Raw genomic sequence first — 23,760 nt, 5'->3', positions numbered from 1 at the left:
TTTTTCTTCTTTGTGTGTGTGTGTGTGTGTGGGTCTCTGTTCTCTTTCACAATGTGATTAATATGGAAATATATGTTGTAGATAATTTATATCAAAATGCTTGCTTTTTCAATGTGGGGAAGGGAACAAAGAAACAAAAAGAATTTGGAATTCAAAATTCTAAAAAAAAGAATGCTAAAATTGCTTTTATATGTAATAGGAAAATAAAATATATTTTAAAATAATGCTTATTGAATTATCTTTTTTCTAATTTTGTGAGCAGAAAGGTTCAAGTAAAAATTATTTTCTTAAGTCCTTGTTACCATTATTTTCTCCAACAAAAAAAAGATCCAATCATATATTCTTGTGCATCTTCTATGGTCATTTGACTCTTGTCTGACAGGAAAAATACTTTTTCATTGAAAAATTAAAATCTTCTGAAGTCAGTAGAACCTGAGTTAAAATCTGGTCTTAGACACTTAACACTTCCTGGCTGTGTGACCCTGGGCAAGTCACTTAACCCCAATTGCCTCAGCAAAAAAAAATAATAATAATTAAAAAAAAATAAAATAAAATATTGAAAGTGATACAAATTATTTAAATCCCTTAGCATACTTCTGAGGAGTCAGAGCTTTTATATTTCTAATGAATTTTACTTAACAATAATGGTAATAACTATCATTTACATAATGCTTTAAGGTTTATAAAGAGACTTTATATGTTAGTTTATATTTCATTTGATTCTCACAACCATCCTATGAAATAGGTGCGATTATTATCCCCGTTTTACAAATTTTACAAATGAGGAAACTGAGCCTTAGAGACAGTATCTGACTTGCCCAAAATACACAACTAGTATCAGTGGCAGAATCTGGACTCAGTTTTTCATCATTATATCTATTCCGCCACCTATTCAGGTAAGCAGCCTTAACAGTTAAGCTGCATATTTGTGTGTGTGTGTGTGTGTGTGTGTGTGTGTACATATACACATATATATCTGTATATATATATATATGTATTTGTATACAAATATGTCCTATATTGTATAAGCAATGCACATATATATATATATTCCTATATACACATGTATGTACTGAAACATATTTGTGTTATTGTGTATTATGTATGTGGGAGATTCATTGTCAGAACATTCAATCAGTCAGAAATGGAGATGATTACTTATCCAGGCTGTATTTAGCATGGTGATTTAGCAGTAACAGTTTCTTGAATATAGTTTTCTTATCCTAGTACCCTCCCTTCTCACTGATTTTTTAAAACCAAGCTCCTTGTGACTATTTCAGCTGGATTCTAAACTGTCTCAGAAAATCTCCAATGTAACACAGAGGCTTCCATCTCAGAGCCTTGAGGCAATGACGTTTAGAATCCTCACAAAGTCCGCCAGCTGGATGAAGGATCCAACTTGTGAATTTGACAGCTCTGCCTGTTCATCAAGTTTTTAAAAAAAGAGAAAGAGAGAGAGAGAGAGAGATGAAAAAGACCTGTTAAATAATCATGTCCATTCCAGAATCAGTGCCAGAGCATTCCTGTTGTGAGTGCTCAGGACAGTCTGGTTTTAAATGACTCTAGTAATGCATCTTTCAAAGATTTAGAAGACTCTGCAAATTATTAGAACTCTTATTTGGAATGGGAATATATTCATTTGATCAATTTTAATCCCACTAAGACCTTTTATTTATAATCTTAGTCTTTTTTTATAATCGATTCTAAAATAATTTAATATTTTTGAAGAATAAAAATAAAGATCCAATCATTTGAATATTTTAAAGGTTTTAAAGTTTCTCTGAGAGGCAGTCTGGGGAAATAGATTTCAGGGTAGAATTAGAAACAGGAAGATCTAGATTTATGTCTTGACTGACCCATACTAACTATATGAACATGGACAAATTGTCATGTCTTTCAGTGCCCCAATAGATCCTTCCACGTATTTATGTTCTTTAAGTTATTTGTATAACACAGGAACTAGGAGGGAACAGCATTCTCTCCCATTTCTACCCATGAAGAGAATTGACTTAATTTAGTAGGCAATTAAAAACAGACATTTTTAGAGTGGCAGTCCTCCAGCTAGTGGAGTTTTACTTTTTTCCCCCAAAAGAATTCAGATGTCTTTTTGGTATCATCTTCTCCTCCTCTGGATTTCAAAACCAGTTAGTGACATTTTGAAAACTACCTAGGATTTTTTCTCCCCCTTGATTTAGAGTAAACTGATTACTAGTTCAACTTTATATTCCTGAGAGACAACAAGAGACAGGCCAGGCAATAATAGCAGAGGCTAGAAAGTTATACACCAGAGGGAGTGTGATGTTGATAATTTTTTGTGCTGTTGTGCCTATTTTTTTTTAAAGTGGAAGGGTGTGATGTCATTTTGTCTCCTCCCCCTATGAAGTAAGCTCATGCCTAACTTTTGCAGCCTCTGTCATTGGGAGAGCCGTTCACTTAAATGCAGCTCCAGGAGGCTGTGTGATACCCACCAGCATCACTCACACTGTGACTTTGGGTTTGTAACCATGGTCTCCAGCTTGATCTTTCTACTTCTCTGTGGAAACATTGCCCTAAACCTGGGAAATGCACAGAAATTGCCAAAAGGCAAGTAGCTCTAACTGTGTTTTTTTTCCTTCTGTTTTTAATATGACTTGTTGGAATACATTAGTTTTCAAGTGTTGAGATTAAATCTGCTCTGTTGTATTATATAAGGAAATTGTTATGCAGTGCAGAAGAGATCAAGGTTTGGGAGGAACTTATTTTAAACTCTGATTTTGCTTCTAATTCTGTACTAATATAATCTTCTACCCGTGACTTTTTTTCATTGCCACACAAAAATCAAAGAACAGTTTTCTTTTATTAAGTTTAGCAGAGGTTAATGAACTGTTAAAGTTTGATTTTAGACAATCATACACAGAGATCCAGATTAGAAGGGCATTTTAATCTGATTAAAGAAGAAAGCTGTGTGTGTGTGTGTGTGTGTGTGTTCTTTTCATTATTAGTTTGGAAATTAATAGCAGCAGGACATTATGAAACTTGAATTATCCTGAGGAAAAAATGGGTGCTGGGATGATTTCTGCCTATATACCTGTTAAAGGGAGGGTTAAAAGAATGCTAGGCATGAAATACCCAAAACGGGTCATGTGCACATTTGTTTGGACGGAGTTTGGAAGAGGATTTACAGGACTTGAAAGGACACTCCCCCTTTGTCTTCTTGCTAAATTGAACTGTTTTCAGTGTTGGTATTTTGTTTATGCATGTTAGCAGCAGGATAATATTTAAATATTTCTAAATTTAGACTCTTGAAACAACTCAAGAAGCCTATCAGCTCTAAAACTCAAAACTCCTTTTCTACCTCTGAGTAAATGAATCTAACAAGTCCCTTCACAACCATGATTTTCTCAGCAGATTTCTGGTTTGTAAAGACATTTCATGGGCTGCACATTGCTGCAATCAGCAGGATCATGGAAAGAGGTTTTAACTTACTATTAGATGTTAGAGGAAATGCCCAAAGTGATAATACCACTGCTCCTCAGCCTCCTGCAGGTCAGCAGAATGACCCAGGACATCAGAATAGAAGGTGATGTCTTTTTCCAGAATATTTGCTATGGATAGGTTATCTTGAATTTAGAGTGTGAATACTGAAGGGTTTGTGTGTCTGCACAAGTAATAAAACTAAATCTCTTCACATGTGACTGTTTAACTCATTTATAGAAATAGAGAATTTTCCCCTACCAGGAATGTCATGCCTTAATAATTTAAAATGTTAATTTCTTAAATACATGTCAGACATGTACATTCAGACATAATTGATGTCATTTCATTGTGTTCTAATATTTATTAAGGACATACGATTTTCTTCTGGGAGACTGAGTTTTCTCAGTTTACACATGGTTTTATTTTACTTTTTTATTCAGTATGATAGAATAACAGTCATAATCCTGTTATTGCAGCTTTCTGACAATGCCAAGAAATTTAATTATGTTGCAATCATACATGAAATCTCTTGACACACTTTTCCTTTGCTAGTAATATTGAAAAAAAAGTCATTCAAGATAAAGGATGCAAACCTCTTATTAATAATAATAATAGGTAGCACTTATGTAGTGCTTTAAAGTTTTTGAAGCACTTGAGAAATATTATCTTATTTTATCCTCACAACAATCCTGGGAGGCAAATGTTATTTTTATCCCCACTCTACAGAAGAAGAAAGTTAGGCCAACAGAGGTTAAATAACTTGCTTAGGTTACACAGATAATAAATGTTTGAGGCAGGATTTTAATTTCTGGGCTCCAGATCCATTATTCTGTCCACTGAGACACTTAGCAGCCAAAATATAAAATAACATATATTTATATACAATCCATATAACACAGAAATATGTTTATATAATTATATTACATAAGTAATATATATTTATAATCTATGTGTATATGTAGTTTCACCTAGAGCTTCCAAGTTTGGTAAGATCAGAGAAATGATTCTCTTACAATAGATTCTCCTTTTTTGGGAAATGCTCAAATGATGTGAATTTTATGGGATTTTTTTGTATATGTTTTTGCTTAAAACCATATCCAAATGCAATCAAGTTTTTCTTTCTTTTCTTTAATTTAGCTTTAATGTGTCTACATAAGTGTCTATAGTATTGAAAGCACTGTACTACAAGTGCTGAAGCACTAAATTTGTGAAATCATTTACCTTAGACTGCAATCTAAATACTCTCCCTATCCCTTTCATAGAATAAGCTCTCATACATACTACTGCCTTAATTTTAAGTTATCCCTATAATTTAATCTCCATGTTGTAGACGGCAAAATTAAATAATAATGAGATATAATAAACATCAAAGATTTCTTCCACAAAGTCCTTTTCTGATCCCTCATCAATCTGTAAAGGTGATCTTGGATTTTTGAAGGACATATCATCCAGTGCAATATAACCCTTGAAAAGCTTCCAATGGAGGCCAGGTGATGTGTTTTCTACTTGAAGTTTAGCCTGAGCTACATTCAGAGTGTTTCCTGAGTTATAGCCAACTTTAATATAATACTTTAGAATTTGCAAACTGCTTTCCAAATATAATTCATTAGTCTCCCAAAAACCTTGGGAGATGGATAGGATTATTCATACTTTAGAGATGAAGAAATAGAAGCTGAAAGAAGATAGGTAGTAATTTGCTCAGATTGACATGTCTAATAAGAGTCTGAGGCAGGATTCAAATCCAGGTCTTTCAGATCTGAGATTCTGTACTCTATGCAATTTACCTTTGGCAGGTTTCCTGGTGTAGATGTTTCCAATGCAGGGCAAGTGATAGGACTTATTTCTGAGGACAGCCATAGTTAAGGTTAGAGAATCTCCCCACTAAGAAGGGTTGGGTTTATTTGGTTGTTATTATTGTTGTTTTGTTTTGTTTATTTTGGTAATTGTATAGCTATCAAAGACAATTAAATGCTTGGGAATTATAATCTGTGTCCAGGAGAAATTTCATATTAATGGTGAAATTATAGAGCCTTATAATACTGAAATAAACATATTTTCATCATTTTCAAAAAACAATGTAAATGCCTATTTGCATAAATTGCTATACTGGATGCTAAACAGAACATGGTGAGAGAATGGCTACTGTGGCAGAAATGAGTTTGACTTTGGAGTCAGACAAAATATATTTACCTCTTTAGGGCTTACTTTGAATTTAATCACTAAGATCACTTCTGTATCTAAATCTATGATCAGAATCAACAAGGTGTGTGCCCTTTGAGAATCTAGAATATGAGATAGATAATAATAGTTTTCAAGAAATGAATCTACTGATAGATATCCCAGTGACTAAAGAATAAATTATTGAGATACATTCCAACAGTGCAGTGTGGAGGAAATTGGGAGTCAAAAAACAGAGATTCAAATTCTAGTTTTTAAACTTATTATATGATCTTAAGGCAAGTCATTTACTCTCTCTGGGCCTCAGTTTTCTTATCTATTAAATGAAGGGAATAGGGATTATATGACCTTTCAATTCTAAATTTATGGTCCTATAATCCTACACCTGGGACCACCCCTAATTAAGAACTAACATGGGGAGTCAAGCATAAGGGGCAAATAAGAATTTCATAAATCAATAGAATAGGTTCTAAAAAAGTTAGATGACATTCTTATCCGTAAAGAAATCCCTGAATGCCCAGTTTCCCTCAGGGTCGATTTCTTGTGAAGAGCTCATCCAAGCTACTGACATTTCAGAGACGTTGCCAAATCCATGAGGGCATTGGCAGCAGTGTCTCCATGAGAATTAGCCATTGTTGTAATTGCTCTAAAACAACCTTCTTTCTTCTCTTCACTCTAGCTCCAATTTATGGGGAGGAGGAGGTATGAAGCACATTTATCCTTGTCATAATAACATGAAATTTCTTTTGCTTAGCATGAAAAGAGTTTTTTTAAAAGTGTTAAAAGTTGGTCTCAGGGAACAATACATAGAGAAGAGAATGAATAGTGCACAAAATAGGATGTTAGTTACTTAAGTCAACTCTTTGTAAAACTACTCTATGCAAGTTGAAATCTTTCAGAAGACAAAGATTATTATTACAAGGTTGTTTTGTCATTATTAGCAACAATGTTTATTGTTACAAAACTAATAGCTCCAGAATCCATGCATTATTCTATGTGGACATTCCCTCTATTAATGCAGATAACAATTCTTCCCTATCTTGGTAGATAGTTTAATGAAGTTTTTTTTTTGGGGGGGGGGGAGGGAGGAAAGTGTTTGAGTGAAAGAAGGAGAAAAAGATTTTTTTTCCAATGTGAGAAACTCTCAGTACAGAAATTTCCTCCTCCCAATGAACTATCCATTTAGAATTTGTTGACTTTTAAAGTTTCCTGGGGTACTGAGGTGTTCATTAACTTGTCTATTTTCACATAACTAGTTTATATTAAAGCAGATCTTGAAGCCAGATTTCCTTGACTCCAAGGCTTTAAGATTTGGGTTGATGGTGTGGGGGAAGTGAGAGGAAACACAGCCCATTCCTTTTGGTTCTTTATATTTTTTAATGTGGTGTAGTTTTTTATATTTTGCAATGTGATGTAGAGCAAGTATTAGAATCACTGTTTAGAGATTTTTATGGAGCTGATTTGCCCATATAGTAATTGTTAGAGCTGGAATGCTGACTTTCAGACTGAGTCCAATGTTTTTCTTTAACACAACTACAATAAGTTATCTTCACCTGAGTCAGAATTGCTGACTTTCTTTTATTTGTAGTGTGTGAATTGCTACGGAGATGAAAACACTACCCCAAAGTTCAGCAGTTGGTAATACTTCTGGAACTTAGACTTCTGGGACTGTGGTTTTTAAAGATTTCTGGGAGAGGAGCTGGAAGAAGAAAATGCATGAGTTTGTCTTTTCTCTGGGATTTTTGTGTTTACTCCCTTGTAGTGTGTGTTGGAATCAGATCTAATCAGTTCCTGTATAGGTACTGACACCTTATAAATCTACAAATAAGAGCTTGATTTATTGTTTTGTTGATTGTCTTGAATTGAGAAAATAATGGGGAAAAAATGTTCATAATGCAGACTAAACTTTAAACGTGTATTATCATGGCTGCATCACCCCCAAGAGTTGATTCTTTATCATTTATCAACCCACCACTGCTCACACCCTAAATTTTGTGACATACACCTATAGGCAAAATGACTTCCTACAGACCTTGTTGGGATCTGTTATATGATGTCCTCCTCTAGTATTCATAGGGAATAAGCTAAGAGATAAAAGGTATTTCCAAGCTTCGAGTTAATAAGCTTCTATGTAAGCTTACCAAAAGAGAGAGTAGTAAAGACAACTGCTGGTGTTATGGCTATATATTAGCTTATGAAAATCTTCAGCACTGGAGACATGAATTGGAACTTTTGGTTCAGATAGGAAAGAATATCCTGGTTAAAAGAACCTTTGAGAATAATTTTAATGGCATGATTAAGATGAAGAATAATTTTCTCTTCAAGAGAATGATCACTTCTGGGACTATTAAAAACATGTGGTATGAGTTAATGGTGCCAACAGTTGATGCTTGTAGACAGGATTATACCCTTGCAATCTTTGTCCAACAACTTGGAAGAAATGAACAATATCTAGAGTGATTTTTTAAATTACAAATAAAATAGGAAATAATAAAGAAGTGCCAACTAATTAGAAAAATGTTAACTAGTGCCTGATGTGAGATTCAGTTTATCTAACTCATCCCTAAAACATTCATAAATGAAATGGAAAGGGATGGCAAGCAGATGCAAACTTGTACAGATCTACTAGCATTTGTTTCTATAGTCATCTATATTCTATTAATAGTAATAGCAGAACCAATACATTTGGACTCTGCTTATTGTGCCTAAGAGATCATATAAGGAGGTAATCCATAGCACTTAAAGACGATAAACATGGGAACAGAAAGTGGGCCTGGCCAAAGACTCATAAATCCTTACTAGAAATGATTCAACTATAAATATATGCAGTGATCACTTTTCTAGATATTTGAAAGAGTTGAAGATAAAGAATAAGTAATATCATGTCCCTCTACCAAAAGATAGACAAGAAGACACTAAGAACTCCCCTTCCTTATGCTTGCTATCTCATTATATAAACTTTTATAAGAATGTTGTGTACATAAATCAAGGGCCCCTTGAAAATACAAGAAGGCAGCAGATAAACTTTTTCAGAAAAATTTTCTATGGCAGTCTATTTCATTATAGTTTTACTACCAAATAATGTAAAGAATACAATAGATATCTCAATGTCTATTTTTTAAAAATGTAATGTGTTTATTTGACTTGGTAGAAAAAGTAGAGATTTGAAGACTCTTTCAAACAAGGTGTTGTCCTTTCACAAAATAGAATTATGCAAGACATTATGGCAGATATATATATATATATGTACATATATATATATATATATATATATATATATATATATATATATATATTCAGATCACTTTTTCTTTGCCTGTTAAGTCTTTACAAAAAGCAAGGTAGAAAATAGGGAAGTATAGACTCTCCTGAGATGTCCACAAGTGTTAAGGATGATGTCCTGCCTAGTCTAAAAAATGGTTATCCATTAATGACAAAGTTTTCTGAATGCTTCTGTTCACAGGTTATATTGTAATAATCATATTAAGTCATGGAAATGGAACACACAAAGCTTCCTCAGTAAAATCCACAAGAATTTTTGAGATGAGACCAACAAGGGTATAACAATCCAAAAGACAAATATTAAGCTTTCAGTGTTTGTTAGAAATTGGCCAATGCTATAAATCAAGACTTGAGTTACTATTTTGTTTAGCAAAGTGATGAAAAGATGTTAATAATGCAGGTTAAATTTAAAAATGTGATGTACATACTTTCTCCTTACCCCAGAGAACTGTTTGTTAATTACCAGAATACCTCTGGTCTTAACTGTCTCTACCAGAAAAATAATGTAATAGTATATTGCCATAGTTTTCATGCTGTTGGAGAAGCAAACTTGAATTAGCACATTATTATCTATATCTTGCGTAAATATATGCATATGCAATTAACTAGGCTTGGAACTGTAAAAGAAATTGGATTGGGTTACATTTGGGAAATTGTAATGTTTTCAATGACCACAAATTGCTCTGTACTATAAATGTCCATATCTTTTAGAACCAATGTTCTCCTTGTAATAATATATGACTGCAAATCATGGAGTCTTAGTAGAATCAAAATTGCAGATCCACTTGGGAGCAATGGAAAGATTAATGGTAGGTGCTAAGTAATGTAGCTGAAAAGATAACTTAAGTGTGAAAAGTGGCAAAGCATTTAAAGGTCAGTTTGTGTGATTGGAAAAGGAGTCAGATCAGTCATTAGCATGCCATTAATGTAAGTGCTGCAGTTATTCTCCTGAGATATGAAACTCTCAGGAGTGTGTTACTTAAGAATGGTTTATAAAAAGACCTAGAGAAGAAACATACAAAATAAGAATATACAAATAATTTAAGATCTGTATCAAAGAAAAAAATGTACCTTTCAAAATATCAAATTGTAGTGATGAATCCAAACTTAATTGTGTTATTAAAAAATTCAACCAGTGTGTCTTCAAACAAAAGTATGATCATGCTCTTGCTTTATCTCCAATACCTACTACCATATTGTCACATAATTTTAAAAATGGCACCTTGAGCACTTAAATTTGAGGTCTCAGTTCAGTCATTTTTCAGTTATGTCTGAATTTATGACCCTATTTGGGTTTTCTTGGCAAGGATACCATTAGATTTTACATATGAGGAAACTGAGGCAAACAGAGTAAGTGAATTGCTCAGGGTCACACAACTAGTAAGTATCTGAGCCTTCCTGACTTTAGGCAAGGCGCTCCATCCACTATGCCACTTAGTGGATATCTGCCCTTAGATTTAAGACTTATTATATTTGTTACATATATTTCTCTATTTTTGTACCTTTTAAATGCTTAAGAATGAAAAAAAAAGGAAACACCATATTGCTTTTGGAGGATACAGCCTCTCCCATCTGGTTCAGTAAATATTCACTCACCTGTGGTTTGGCTTTCATACAAGGTGTCTCCAAAGTCTTAGTACAGTCTTAAGCTTTAAATCTTAAACTATTAAAGCTTAAGACTGCACTAAGACATTGGAAAGAATATAATATATGTATAATGATTTAGGTCTGGAGTTAAGGAGACACCCTCTGTATTAGGGGGTAGAAGTACTTCTCAAACCTCGATGAAAGGAAGACTATTCTGAATTACATAAAATTCTTCAAAATTTTAGTCACAAACTATTACTACAACTTCTTCATACCTTCAATGAAGGGGAAAAGAGAAAAAAAGGAAGACAGTGGGATAAAATTAGAAAAATATGTGAAATATTTAAATATTTGTTATTGATCCAAATTGACTTAATTTGAGAACTCATAAATGTTTGAAACCTCTCAGGTTTGGCATAGCCAATACAAAAGCATAATCATTCAAATAATAATTTCAAATTTCCATAAGTCCTAATTTTACTTGCTTTTGAACATTTCCTACAAATGGAATTATAAGCTGTTGAACAATTGTTCAGCCCAAAACAACAAATATTTATTAAATATTTACTATATGAATAATGATAACTTTGGTCCTAGAGGAGGCATAAATATAAATTAAATATAGCCTCTACCTTCATGGAGTTTACAGTCTAATAGTGGACAGGGCACGATGGTGCATGCCTGTAGATTTTGTTACCAGTGAGGCTTAGGCTGATGTATCACTTAAACTCCAAAATTCTAAGATATAATAGGGCTAATATGATCAGGCAACCACACTAAATCTAGTACAAATATCAGAAAGCCCAAGAAGAACAGGAGGGTAAGGCACTAGACTACCTAAGGAGAGACTAAGTGATTCAGCTAATAGATGGGACAGATCAAAGCTTTTGTGTTGAGATCAGTAGTGAGATCTGAAATTTCCAGTATGGATTAAATAATAATAACAACAATTTATATTAGTGATAATAATAATAACAATTAGAATTGCATAGCACTTTAATGTTTGTAAATATTTTTCTAATTATCACATATAATTCTCATCACATCTCTGTAACGTAGGTTCTATTATTATTCCCATTTTATAGATGAGAAAGGGGTAAGTGATTTGCTCAGGTTCACATAGGTAGTGGGTTGTTTGATGAAGAATTTGGATTTTCCTGATTCTAAGTACAGCTCACTTCCGTTGCTTCACCAAACTTCCCCACTGGGATACTCGGTCTTCAAAAGCAATACAAAATAATTAATCAAGTAGAAGGAGATAAGAAATATAAATATATAAGGGCAATATGAAATAGAACTAGGTAAGTGCCTAGGAAAGCTAAAAAAATGATTTTTAACATCCAAGTAAGAAAGACTTTTTCAGACCAGGAATCATGGAGAAAGTAATCTTTGAGTTGGGCCTCAAAGGAAACATAGATACAGACAATTTATAATAATAGACAAGGACTTAAAAAAAATTGGAAACTATCAACATTATAGTAAAATAAACAAAGTTTTGGTTTCAATTTTCTTTTCATTTAGTGATTTCTACTGTGATTAGCAGCCATTTAATCCAAATATGGAATATATTCAGACATGGAGTTAGATATGGCTTGAAACTCATTTTCATAGCTTGACACACACATAACTTGAAGCTCTTATTTTACAAAGGGAAATTAGAAAAAAATAAATAGTGCAATTCATATAGTACAGTGGAAAAAAAGTATATGCTGTGGGTCAGAGAACCTGTACTTTATTTTGAACCTGGATTTACTACCATAGCAGAACCAACTAATTTGTGACTGTTGTAATACATTTGATCATATCTAGTTTGCAACTATTATATTCATTTTCATAATGTATAGAAGAATGTGTTAATTAGGATTTTTATAATTTAAAATTCTATACTTTTTAGATAAATGAATTGACATTGCTTACTGGAACCTCACAATATTTGTTTGCCACTATTTCCTTATTTGTAAAATGGGGATAATAATAGCACCTACTTTTTCTTAATCTGTTAAGTCTTTACAAAAAGCAAGATATAAAATATAGGTATAACCACTTCAAAGTGATTATAAGAATCAAATGAGAAAATATTTGTAAAGCACTTAGCACAGTGCCTGGCATGTAGTAAGCACTATACAAATGTTAGTTATTTTATTAATGCATCAAGAGACTATCATGATACTTTAATGTGAAGGCCCTATTGTCTTTTCTCCAAAGAACAAGGCATAAGGGAATTTCCCTTGGCAGTGGTGAAGTTGTTTAGAAATGAAAAAATTTTAAAAAGCAAAACTTCTTGTTTCAAAGAATTAGAGAATAGAAGTAAAAATGATCTTAGGGACCATTTAGTTTAACCTACTCATTTTTCAGATGAAGCAACTGAGGCTCAAAAGTTGAGTGATTTCTCAATATTGGGGCAGGATTAAATCCAGGTCTCCTGGTTCTAGATCCTCCATTCTTTCCACTGTATTAATCCTGACCTTTTCCCTGCTTAGCTATGCATTTTATGGCCCATCATTTTTTTCTTTAAATCCTTAAACTCCTGAGATCTTTTCCCATTTCCAAAAATTTTCAGTTTTTTAAAATTAAATTTCTCTTTTCTATCTGAAAAGGACTACAAATCCCAAGGATTTTGTGTTTAGCTGACTCCTTGTCAGAGGTTGTTATAAATCCTTGTCAGCTCAAAGAGTTTATATTTTAATGAAAAAAGACCTATGAACAGATAAATAAATACAAAGTTAGGTGCATTAAACAACTAGGGAAATTAAGAAAGGACATATAAAAAGCGGCATATAAGGAGAGCCTTGAGGAAAGAAGCCACAGATTCCAAGAACTGAAAGTTGGATATCATTTATAGGGAACATAAAATAAGCCAGTTTAGCAAGAAGGTAGAATGCCTAGGGGAGTTGGGAAATTTGTGGTGGTAGTGGGGAGATATAAATAAAATAATCCTGGAAAGATAGATTGCAGGCCAATTTTGAAAGACTTTAAATGCCAAATAGAAGAGTTTGTATTGAATCCAAGGGGAAATAAGCAGTTACCAAAATTTCTTGAGCAGAACATGTTTAGACCTGTGCCTTAAAATTGTCAGTTTATATGTTACCCACATCCTGACAGAGAGAAATGATGAACTCAGAGTGAAGATCAAGACATTGTTTTTGGATATGGTCAATGTAAGAATTGGTATAGCTTGACTATATGTATTTGTAACAAGAGTTTTTTTTGTTTGTTTTTATTTCTCAATGTGGAGAGGGATTGCTTAGAGGGAAGAAGGAGACAGATAAGGTAAATTTTCATTGTTGGAAAAAAATAAAATTTAATAAAACAAAGTTGATTAAAATGAAACAAAACAAATGGAAAATATCAGTTTAGTGGTGTGGTGTGTGGTATGGTGTGTGGTGAATGTTCTAGATATGGGGTAGACTGGAAGTAAATACCAATTAGAGATCTATTGCAATAATCCATTCAATCCATTCAAGAAATGATGGGCTAGAGTGGTTACTGTATGACACATTATGGAAGTAGAATTAAGAAAGGGAAAATGAGAAGGGAAATAGCATTTATCAAGTGCCTATTATGTGCTAGGATTTGTGCTAAGTGCTTTACAATTATTATTTCTTTGAATCCCCTCAACAACCTTGTTAAGTAGGTTATTATCCATATTTTACAGTTGAGGAAACTGTGGCATACAAGGTTAAATGACCTGTCTAGGATCTTACAGCTAGGAAATTTAAGGGCATATTTGATCTCCATCCTTCCTGTCTTTAAGCCCAGTACTGTAATAAGATCCAGTAACTGATTGATTAGTGGGATGAGGGAATATGAAGAGTAAAACTTCAAAATCTGAGTAACTGACTTCCTTTGCAGAAATGAGACAGTCAGCAGGCAGCATCTGCCTATAACATGCTAATGGTCTTTTTCAAGGACTTTTTATATTTCAAGAGTATAAATGGGTTATTTGATTGCCTATCAGCTTATGCCACATGACAAAACTACCTTCTTTGCATATCATACATTTCTTTAATATATATGCCTTATCACATTTGTTTAGTGTAGGTCATCAATGGAAGATTAAGTAAACTTTGCATCTATGATGTGCAGTTTCTTTTTTCTTCTTTTTCTAAATGAGTGTTTTTATTTATTTTTTGCAAGGCAATTGAGGTTAAGTGACTTGCCCAGGGTCACACAGCTAGTAAATGTTAATGTCTGAGGCTGAATTTGAACTCAGGTCCTCCTGACTTCAGGATTGATACTCTGTCCACTGCACCATCTAGCTGCCCCTCTTCTTTACTTTTTTCAATAATAGATTTTTATTTTTCAAAATACATGCAAAGATAGTTTTCACAATCTACCCTTGCAAAACCTAGTGTTCCAAAATGTTCCCCCCTCTTCCTTTTTTCTCCCTTCCTCTAGATAGCAAGCAATCCAATAAAGGTCACACATGTGAATTCTTCTAAACATGTTTCCACATATGTCATGCTGAACAAGAAAAATCAGATCAAAAAGGGAAAAAATAAGAAAGAAAAAAATCAAGTAAAAAAAGAACAACAACAAAGATGAAAATACTATGTTGTAATTTACATTCAGTCTACATATTCCTCTCTCTGGATGCAGATGGTTCTTTCTGTCATATATTTATTGAAATTGTCTTGAATCACCTTATTATTGAAAAAAGTCAAGTTCCTCACATTTGATCACCGCATAATATGATGTGCATTTTCAATCCTTGTGGAGATTATAGTATTTGAAGATCCACAAGTGTAGAGTATTTCAAGGTGAAAAGATGTCTCACACTGGGGAGCAACTTCAAAGCAAGCTAATGGGGCAAATGAAATGGAGCAAATCATTTAGTTAAATATAAATTCATATGTTCTTCAAAATATCCCATTCCTATCACTCACTACCAAGTATTATCTTTTTCTTCTATCAGATCTTGCTACCTATGTTACAGTGTTGTTACTGAAGAAAGGATCTTGTTAATTGTGAAATTCTCTAAGGCTTCCATATCTAGGAGGAATAGGCTCTGATTTCCTTTTAACTCAAAAATATTTAGATTTATTCTTACTCTCCTCTGTCTTGAATCTTCTGAGCAAACATTTGCCTTCTGAGCAACAGAGTTCATAAACTCTGGACTACTCATTTTTATAGAAATTAAGTGGATGCCATTGGCATCCTTTTACTTGGACTCATCCCTCAGTTTTTAGAATCATAACCAGGAAAATGAAACCCACCAAAAAAAGCATTGAATTCTTTCTTCTCCAAGGAAAACAGCACTGCCTCCTGGAGAAATACATTTTACATTTGGAAGCTGAATTAATTTTCTTATAATGGGAATATAAGAATTATAATCATCTGCTCCCATAGAGAATTTTACATAAAACCTGCATAACTTTTACAAATTACTTCTGGAAATGAAGGCCACATTGAAATATAGGAATGTCTTATATTAAATAATTGAGTCATCATCCTAAAAAAGCATTTCATAATTTGAAATATAAAAAATTCCTCAGAGTAGGAAAACAAATCTCTTAATTTTCCTGACTTGTCTCCTCAAGAGAGCAGGAAGTGGGTAGCTGGATAGAGAGTGAAGTGACACTTTCTATAATAATATGAGCAAAAAAGGGCTGATGAATAGGAAGTAAATATACATGTCAGAATTAACAACTAAACTTGGGCCTGTGTTTGTGTATATACAAAGACACACTTTGGCACACCAATCTTATTGTTTGAAGATGGTTCTGTAACATCACCAGTGCCATCCTAGAAATTGGATTTATTTTTTAAAAACAAATCAACATTATTTCAACTTCTGATCATGTGTATCAGACACAAAAATTGATGGGAAAAGGCAGATATCTTAAAGAATACTGGATTTGGAGTCAGAAAACCTGAGATTAAATTCTGTTTTTTTTTTCAGTTATTTCTTGTTTACTGAATTTGTGGATAACAGTTTCTCTGGGCTTCAATTTCTTTATCATTAAAATGGGGTTGGGAATGGTGAGGTACTTTGCACCTTCAGTAACCTTCCAGCTCTAAATGTCACGTTCCTATCTACTATGAAAAACTTCTACAAAACATGCTTTTCTTTTTAACATTCTTACAATTGTACTTTTTTCTAATTTGCTCCAAAAAACCTTTTAAGAGTTTTCCACAAGGCAAAACATTAAGATTTATCTAGCTAAACTCTAATTATTGCTCTTCTCCTCCCTCTCCAATTTTCTTAATGTGTAACTAACTGCTAGGATGATTTTTTACTCATTGCTTTTACTTGTTTCTATTGAGAATTCAGTACTCTGTGCTCAAGTGTATGTAGTTTTGTAGGAACTTTCAACAGAGTTTGATGTTAGTAGGGGAAAAGAAAAAGGAGATAGTAGAAAACAGCCAGAAAAGACCAATTAAATTATAAGAGCACTAGAGTTGGAATGGACTTTAGAAATGGATGTAGTGGATAGATAAATTATTTCTAAAGATTAAAAAAAGTTAATTCTCTCTACAACCACTATATAATTTATATTATAGCATTTGTGGAGAAATAAAAGTTGGTATTGGGTAGAAATAAAATTTGAGTTCTTAGCAGTATCAGAGCTCTAAGTCCCCATTTGCTTTATAAGAACTGTAGGCATGTTGATTTAGCTCTTTCACTTTCTTATCTATAAAATAAGTATATTGTACTATATGATTCTATTAAGTTTTAAAGATTTTTCATGAGAAAATTCTAAATTCCTTTAGAAACTTAATAAAAACTTTAATAGAAGTAAAATATCATCATTACTTTATTTTCTTTAAGGAATGCAACCATGGGCTATTGAAAGGCAAAAAAACTCCATTTTGATTAAAAATACACACGTACTTTGCATTGGTACTCAGACCTGTTTTGTGGATTTGGGACTAAATTTTAGGACTAAATCAGTATTTTGTCATTGCAATTTTCTGACACAAATGGGGAAGCTGAAGAATATAAGAATCTCTACTGAAATCTTTGGACAATTACAAAGATCCAAGAAAAACTCTACAAAGTAGGTCAGTCATTGAAAAATGATGTGGAAGATTTAATCCATTGAAGAAATGGTTCATTATTCTTCTTTTCCTTTGCTGCTAAGCCTTTACTCTGAACAATTTTGGGTCAATGTAATCAGACTGAGATATTGTTGTTCTGCTAACTTTAGTCATCACCTATAAAATAGGGTGCTGTGATGACTGGTCAAAGTGCTATACTGAGTTGGATAGGCCTGAGCTTGACACCCATTTCTGACACTTAGAGTTATGTGACCTAGGAGAATAACTTAACCTCTGTGAGCCTCAGTGTTCACATCTGTTATGTGGAGTAAACAAGAGTAGAGATACTACATAAATATCTTTTCAAATTTTATTGTTATGATTCAAATAACAATGAACTTTATGGTAAAATAAAGATAAGCTCCAACTTCCTAAAATATGTAACAAATCATTAGTAACTTTTAAAAATAATTGCTTAATGTAAACCTATTGATTTATTAATGTAAATATTTCTGGCACGGGATATCTCCACCATTTCTATCCCAGAGCTTGGTGCTCAATTAAAACTTACAGAATAAATAAATTTTCCAAATCCTAGAGAAGTATTTTGATATTAAACTTTAATTCATGAACATTTAAATAGTAATAACACATTACATTTATATATTTAATTACTCAACTCAAATGGATCTTTAGCAGATCCACACAGAGACAGAGACAGTTTACATCTAATTACAGATCCTCCAATGAAAAGAGTTTACAATGTATATAGGAAAAACTAAGTGGATGGAGAATCTGTAAGTATGTGTATTACATGTTATGTATAAACAAATGAGTATATATATATATATATATATGTATATATATATATGTGTGTGTGTGTGCGTGTGTATATGTATATATATACACATACATATATATGTATATATTGCTATATATATGATTAAAGGATATGTTCTATATTATATATCACATTATATCATTATAATCATATTATATGATATAATATAACATATAATGGGAATATTTAAGATAAAGAATAAACATAATATATATGTAATGGGATTACTTTATAATCCTATAGTTACATATATGCCCACATTTTATGTATGTGGATCTTTGTCATTGTCCAAGATTTCAGTAGAGATTCTTATATTCTCCATGCCTTTGAATATGGCTTAATAATTCAGAATCACAGGGAAAGGGCTTTAGAAGCTATCTAATCAAATCCATAGCCAAACAAAAGTCCCTTTGACATCTTTTACAAGTAGTTTTCAAATCTTGGCTTGAGGATCTCCAGTGAAAGGAAGTGTTTCATCTTCTGCTGCAGGAAATCCCGCTTTTAGGCACCTATAGATGTCAGGATATGAGTCTTTACATCAAAAGCTAAATTTACTTCTCTAACTTCTAAACACTGCTTCTGATTCTTTAAAGCTTCATTTGTCTTTATACATACATTACATACACACACATACACCACAATCCATTGTTCCATCATTTCAGTGATGTCTAACTCTTTATGACCTCATTTTGTGATTCCTTGGCAAAAATATTGCAATAGTTTGCCATTTCCCTTTAAGGGCCAGATCATTTTGGAAATGAGGAATTGAGCAAAGAAGATTAAATAACTTGCTTGGGGTTTGAGGCTGGATTTGAATCAGAAAGGTGTTTTACTGATTTTAATACGTACATACATACATACAGCACAGTAAATTTTTGTTTGTCCTTCATTCTTCATCCAAGAGGACCATGACATCAGGAAGATGATGTTATGACATGCAAGTGAATTGAATTGAAGTGAGGGAGGACTGTGCAAGGTCACCTGCCTCACTTTTCCCTCCAGAGCCATCTGGGTCCAGGGATAAGATATAGATCAAGATAACTAGAGATGGACCTGGATGAAATGGGAGGCCTTGGTCTTTTTAAGCTAAGGTCTTCAATAGGTCTCAGTTTGATTGAGACCAATACATACATGTATTTGGGCATATGTTTACCTATGTATAGTTATATATGTAGATACATATATGTACACATAGATATTAATATATAATATCATAGATATATAACACATAGGATATAAATACACACTATAAATATACATGATTTAATATGTGTGTATATATAAATATATGTACATATATATATATATATATATATATCTTTTTGTGCTAGACTTTTTCTTACAATGTAAAGAACAGTTATATAGTTCAAGGGGACACTCAGCATTTAAAACCAATTTGAAATGAACTTCAGTTATTTCTTAGTAAAAATGGAAGGACGGCTGAGTCAGAGATAGCTCTTAGCTTGGAAGCCAGAGGGTATTTATCTTTCTGCAAGATATTAATGTGCAGATCCAAATTTTCTCTGTTCAGAAAAACATTTTTTGTTGTTCTGATTTGTTAGCTGGTAAATAAATGATACTCTGATCATCTAAATCTTCTGTCTAAAAATGCATTGAATATATACACATGTGGATATGTGTATGTCTGTTGACATCCTTTTCTTTGAGTACAAAAGACTCTGCTTTTTGAAAAAAGGGCTTCTAGGATGTTGCCAAAAGTATGCCTGCCGAGAACATTAGAATGGAATCGTGTTAGGACTTTCAAGGCAGGGAAGTTAAGGTCAATTTTTCCTTAGCCTACTTTCCCAGATGGAAATTAAGTGTTACCAGTCATTAAATTTCAAGATCTGACATCGGATGACCAGAGAAATACTCCCTCCCTTTTTCTCTCCTCCTTAACCCTGTATTACAAATATTTCCTCTAATAATTTCACTTTCTCTGGCTGCTTTTATGTGGTCTAATCTTTTTTTTTGTTGTTTCGTTTTTGTTTGTTTTTTTTTTTTTTGTTTGTTTGTTTGTTTTAAAATTAGAGGCAGGAGAAACACAACATTGGGTCTTGATTACTTTCTGTCATACTCTTCTAGGCAATATAGCAGAGAGAATCCTGGGCTTGGAGTTAGGAAGAGCCAAATTCAAATCCTTCCTCAGACTCACTAGTTGTGTGATCCAGGAAAGTATCTCAGTTTTTTCAACTTTAAAATGAGGATAATTATGTTACCTAGTTTCTAGAAAAGTGAGAATCAAATGAGATAGTAGATATAAAACACTCTGGAAACTTTAAAGTGCTATGAAAATTAACTTTTATTATTTTATTAGAAACTTTGAAGATGACTTTTTAAAAGTAAATACCCTCACTTCTTTGAACTTCCTTGCATAAGTACTATTAAAAACAGATTTCTAGCTGTGTTCTTTTCAGTTACTTTTCTTACTTTCCTACAAGCTCACCAGATTCCTATGAAGATTAAAATTTTAAAAATTTGGATTCTTTGCTTCCTTGTTAAGCAAATTTCTTAGCTCCTGTTATTTGAAGAAATTCAGTTTGCAATATGGAAGCCCAGAGCTTAGCATATGAGACCCAAAGATGGACCCCATTTTAAAAGAAATGAGAGTCCAGAGGAATGTATGGCTTGCTTTGTACTATACATGTTGTTATGTATCTCCCTGTTTTCATAATCATTTTGCATATCTCCCATATCATAGGTATATTCAAAGGCTCCTTACTTGGGTTGGGGAAGCCAAAAATTTGTTTGAGCTATTTTGATAAATAAATAAATACAAATAAACCAACTAAAAATTAGTTTTAAATAAGTATGTATATATACACATACATGAATATGTACACATATACATATATGCACAAACATATACACACTTGCATACACATATGTATGCATGTATACTATATAATGTATTTATGCATTTAAAAACAAAGGGTGGTAGGTTTCACTTGAACTGACAAAGATGTCCATAGCATAAAAGAAAAAGATGGGAAAAAAAAACCTGGTGGAGAAGTGATTTAATGGAACCTGCCATTTCATGTGAAATTCAGGAGGCTGTAAAGCTTATGTTAGAGTGCTTGATTATTCCTTCTTCCTTAGCTGCTTCTCCTGGCTACTCTTTATCCACATTCCAAAGCCTGCCTTATATCTCTGCATTCTCTTTCCTTGTCATTTCCTCTAGCTTGCTCTTCAGTCCCATTCTATCCAGCAATCTTTCAGCTGCATCAGAAATTCTCTTGAAGTCTATTGACTTCCCATTTGTACTAAGATTCCCCTTCCTCCCTCCTCCTCTTTCTCTTTTTCCAGAACAGTCCATAGGGCATTCCTCTGGCTTCTACCTCCCATTACTTTCCAACTTGGCCCATAATCTGTCCTCACAGCTGACTTCAACATCTGTTTTGTGTACAGTGGGGAATCATCTCTTCTACAGATAATACAAACTTTATGTTTTGGGTTGTTGCTATGTCATGGTAGATGCTCCACTTCTTCAGAAATCCCACGCTTCCTTTGTCATTCTTGACTTCCTTTCTCCTTCTAACAAAGTAATTTTTGCTGAGAAAGTTGGAAATGTTTAATCTAGAAGACAGATTTGAGACAGGTACAGGATACCACAGGTTCAAATATTTGAACTGTTGTTCTATGGGGAAAGGATTTGAATTAGAGACAATAATTGGAACCAATGAGTGGAACAGAATTCAAAGAGTTGTTGTCTTCTGGTGTGCCAGGAGCTGTTCCAGGTATTTGTAGATATTAGACAAAAAATGAAATATTACCTGTCCTCAGGGTTAACAAGCTCCTGGAGCAAAGTCACATGTGTTGGCTCAATATGAGAAGGAACTTCCTAGTAACTAGAACTGGCTCCAAATGCAAAGGTATACTCAATAGGTAATGAACTTCCCATAGCAGGAAGGGTAGAAGCAGAGGCTGAATAACCCTTGCCAGGATGCATCAAGCCAAGGACTGGACCTCCAAGATCCCTTCCAAGTCCAAGAATATTTGACTCCATGAAAAAAAAAATGCACAAGTTATTTTCACAACGTATCTAAGCACATGACATAAATTCATATAGAAACCACCTTCAACTCTCTAGCATGATTTACACTGTTGCAAGAGGAGGTTCTGCATGTCAACTTATCATCAAGCATAACTGTTGCATTTATGTTAAAAGTTAGCTATATAACAATTATAGGGTAGGTTAAGAATATGTTGTAACACTGATATTCTACTGCTGTTTTCAGATGGGGGTGAAAGGAGAAAGCTGTTATGTTTCCCAGTAGCTTTTCACATTGGATCCTAATTCCAATTATCATACTTTCTCTACGTTATTTAAATGCCACAGTATATACATCATGGCTGTAATCTTACTATGAAATTGAGGGTTTTTGTGTAAAGTGTAACCATGAAATAATATTCCCCCAGCTGGCGGCTTGTTTTAGTTACAGTCATTTAAGCATTCTGTAGATAAATCAGCCTCAAAATATTCCTTCAGTGATTTCATCCATTCTCACAACTTGAACTATTCCTTCTAAATTTCTAATACTAACATCGCTCTGAGCTCCAGTCTCCTGCTCACAATCATCTCCCGGACATTTCCATGAAAATATTCTGTGACCTCAAAGTCAACATGTCTAAAATGAAATTGATTATCATTTCCTTCCCTCTTCACTTCTTCTAAATTTCCCTATTATTGTTTAGGGTCACCATTATCCTTCCTGTTATCCAAGTTCATGACCTTGATGTCATCCTCAGTTCCTTGATTTGTGCTCATTTATATTTCTAATTAGATGCCTTATTGTCTTATTCATTATTATGCCTTATTCATTTCTTTCTCCATTATCTCTCTTGAATAAATCTTTTCTTCATTCATACACTACTCTGATTCACCTCTTGCTTGAATTACTATAATAATCTCTTGATCTTTCTGCTTCAAATCTCTCCCTTCTCCGCTCCATTCATCACAAAACTGTATAAATGAATTGCCTAAAACCCAGTTCTGATGAACATACTGGCCCTCTGGTCAATTAATGTCAGCTCCCTCTTGTTTCAAGGATCAAAATATATATTTTATGTTTGGATCTATATGTCATGGCCTCTTCCTATCTTTTTAGTTTTCTTACACATGATTTCCTTTTCTAACTCTGTGGCCCAAGCATACTAATCTACTATTTTCTGCTCTCCTGCATTTGTGTCTTTGCACTGGCTGTCTCCAATGTCTGCAATGACAGCCCTCCCCCCTCCTTATTTCTGCCTTTTCAAGAATCAATGCAAACATCACCTTCTTCAAGAGACTATTCCCAGTCCCCATAGTTAACCTGTGCTTTCTCCTCTAAGGTTACCTTCCATCTAATTCTGTACTAACCTTGCATATCTCTTTTTACATACCAGGAATGCACATGTAGTCACTGGCCAGTAGATTGCAAGTTCCTTCTGTTTTT

The 23,760-nt window shown here is 33.3% G+C and overlaps 1 protein-coding gene across 11 annotated transcripts in view; it reads left to right on the top strand.

Annotated features, from left to right (window-relative positions):
• Positions 1-2,420: 2,420 nt before the first annotated feature.
• ABI3BP (ABI family member 3 binding protein) overlaps positions 2,421-23,760 on the top strand; it is a 267,293-nt gene continuing 245,953 nt past the window's right edge. For all 11 annotated transcript variants that reach the window (XR_012488058.1, XM_074301043.1, XM_074301042.1 and 8 more), the window contains exon 1: positions 2,421-2,583. Coding sequence is in view for 10 of the 11 variants with exons in the window: in XM_074301043.1 (XP_074157144.1) it covers positions 2,505-2,583 (79 nt within the window). In the remaining variant the exon portion in view is untranslated. The remainder of the gene's footprint in view (positions 2,584-23,760) is intronic.

The sequence above is a fragment of the Sminthopsis crassicaudata genome, chromosome 3 (genome assembly GCF_048593235.1).
Source record: "Sminthopsis crassicaudata isolate SCR6 chromosome 3, ASM4859323v1, whole genome shotgun sequence".
NCBI lineage: Eukaryota > Metazoa > Chordata > Mammalia > Dasyuromorphia > Dasyuridae > Sminthopsis > Sminthopsis crassicaudata.
This window is presented reverse-complemented; position numbering and strand designations above follow the sequence as displayed.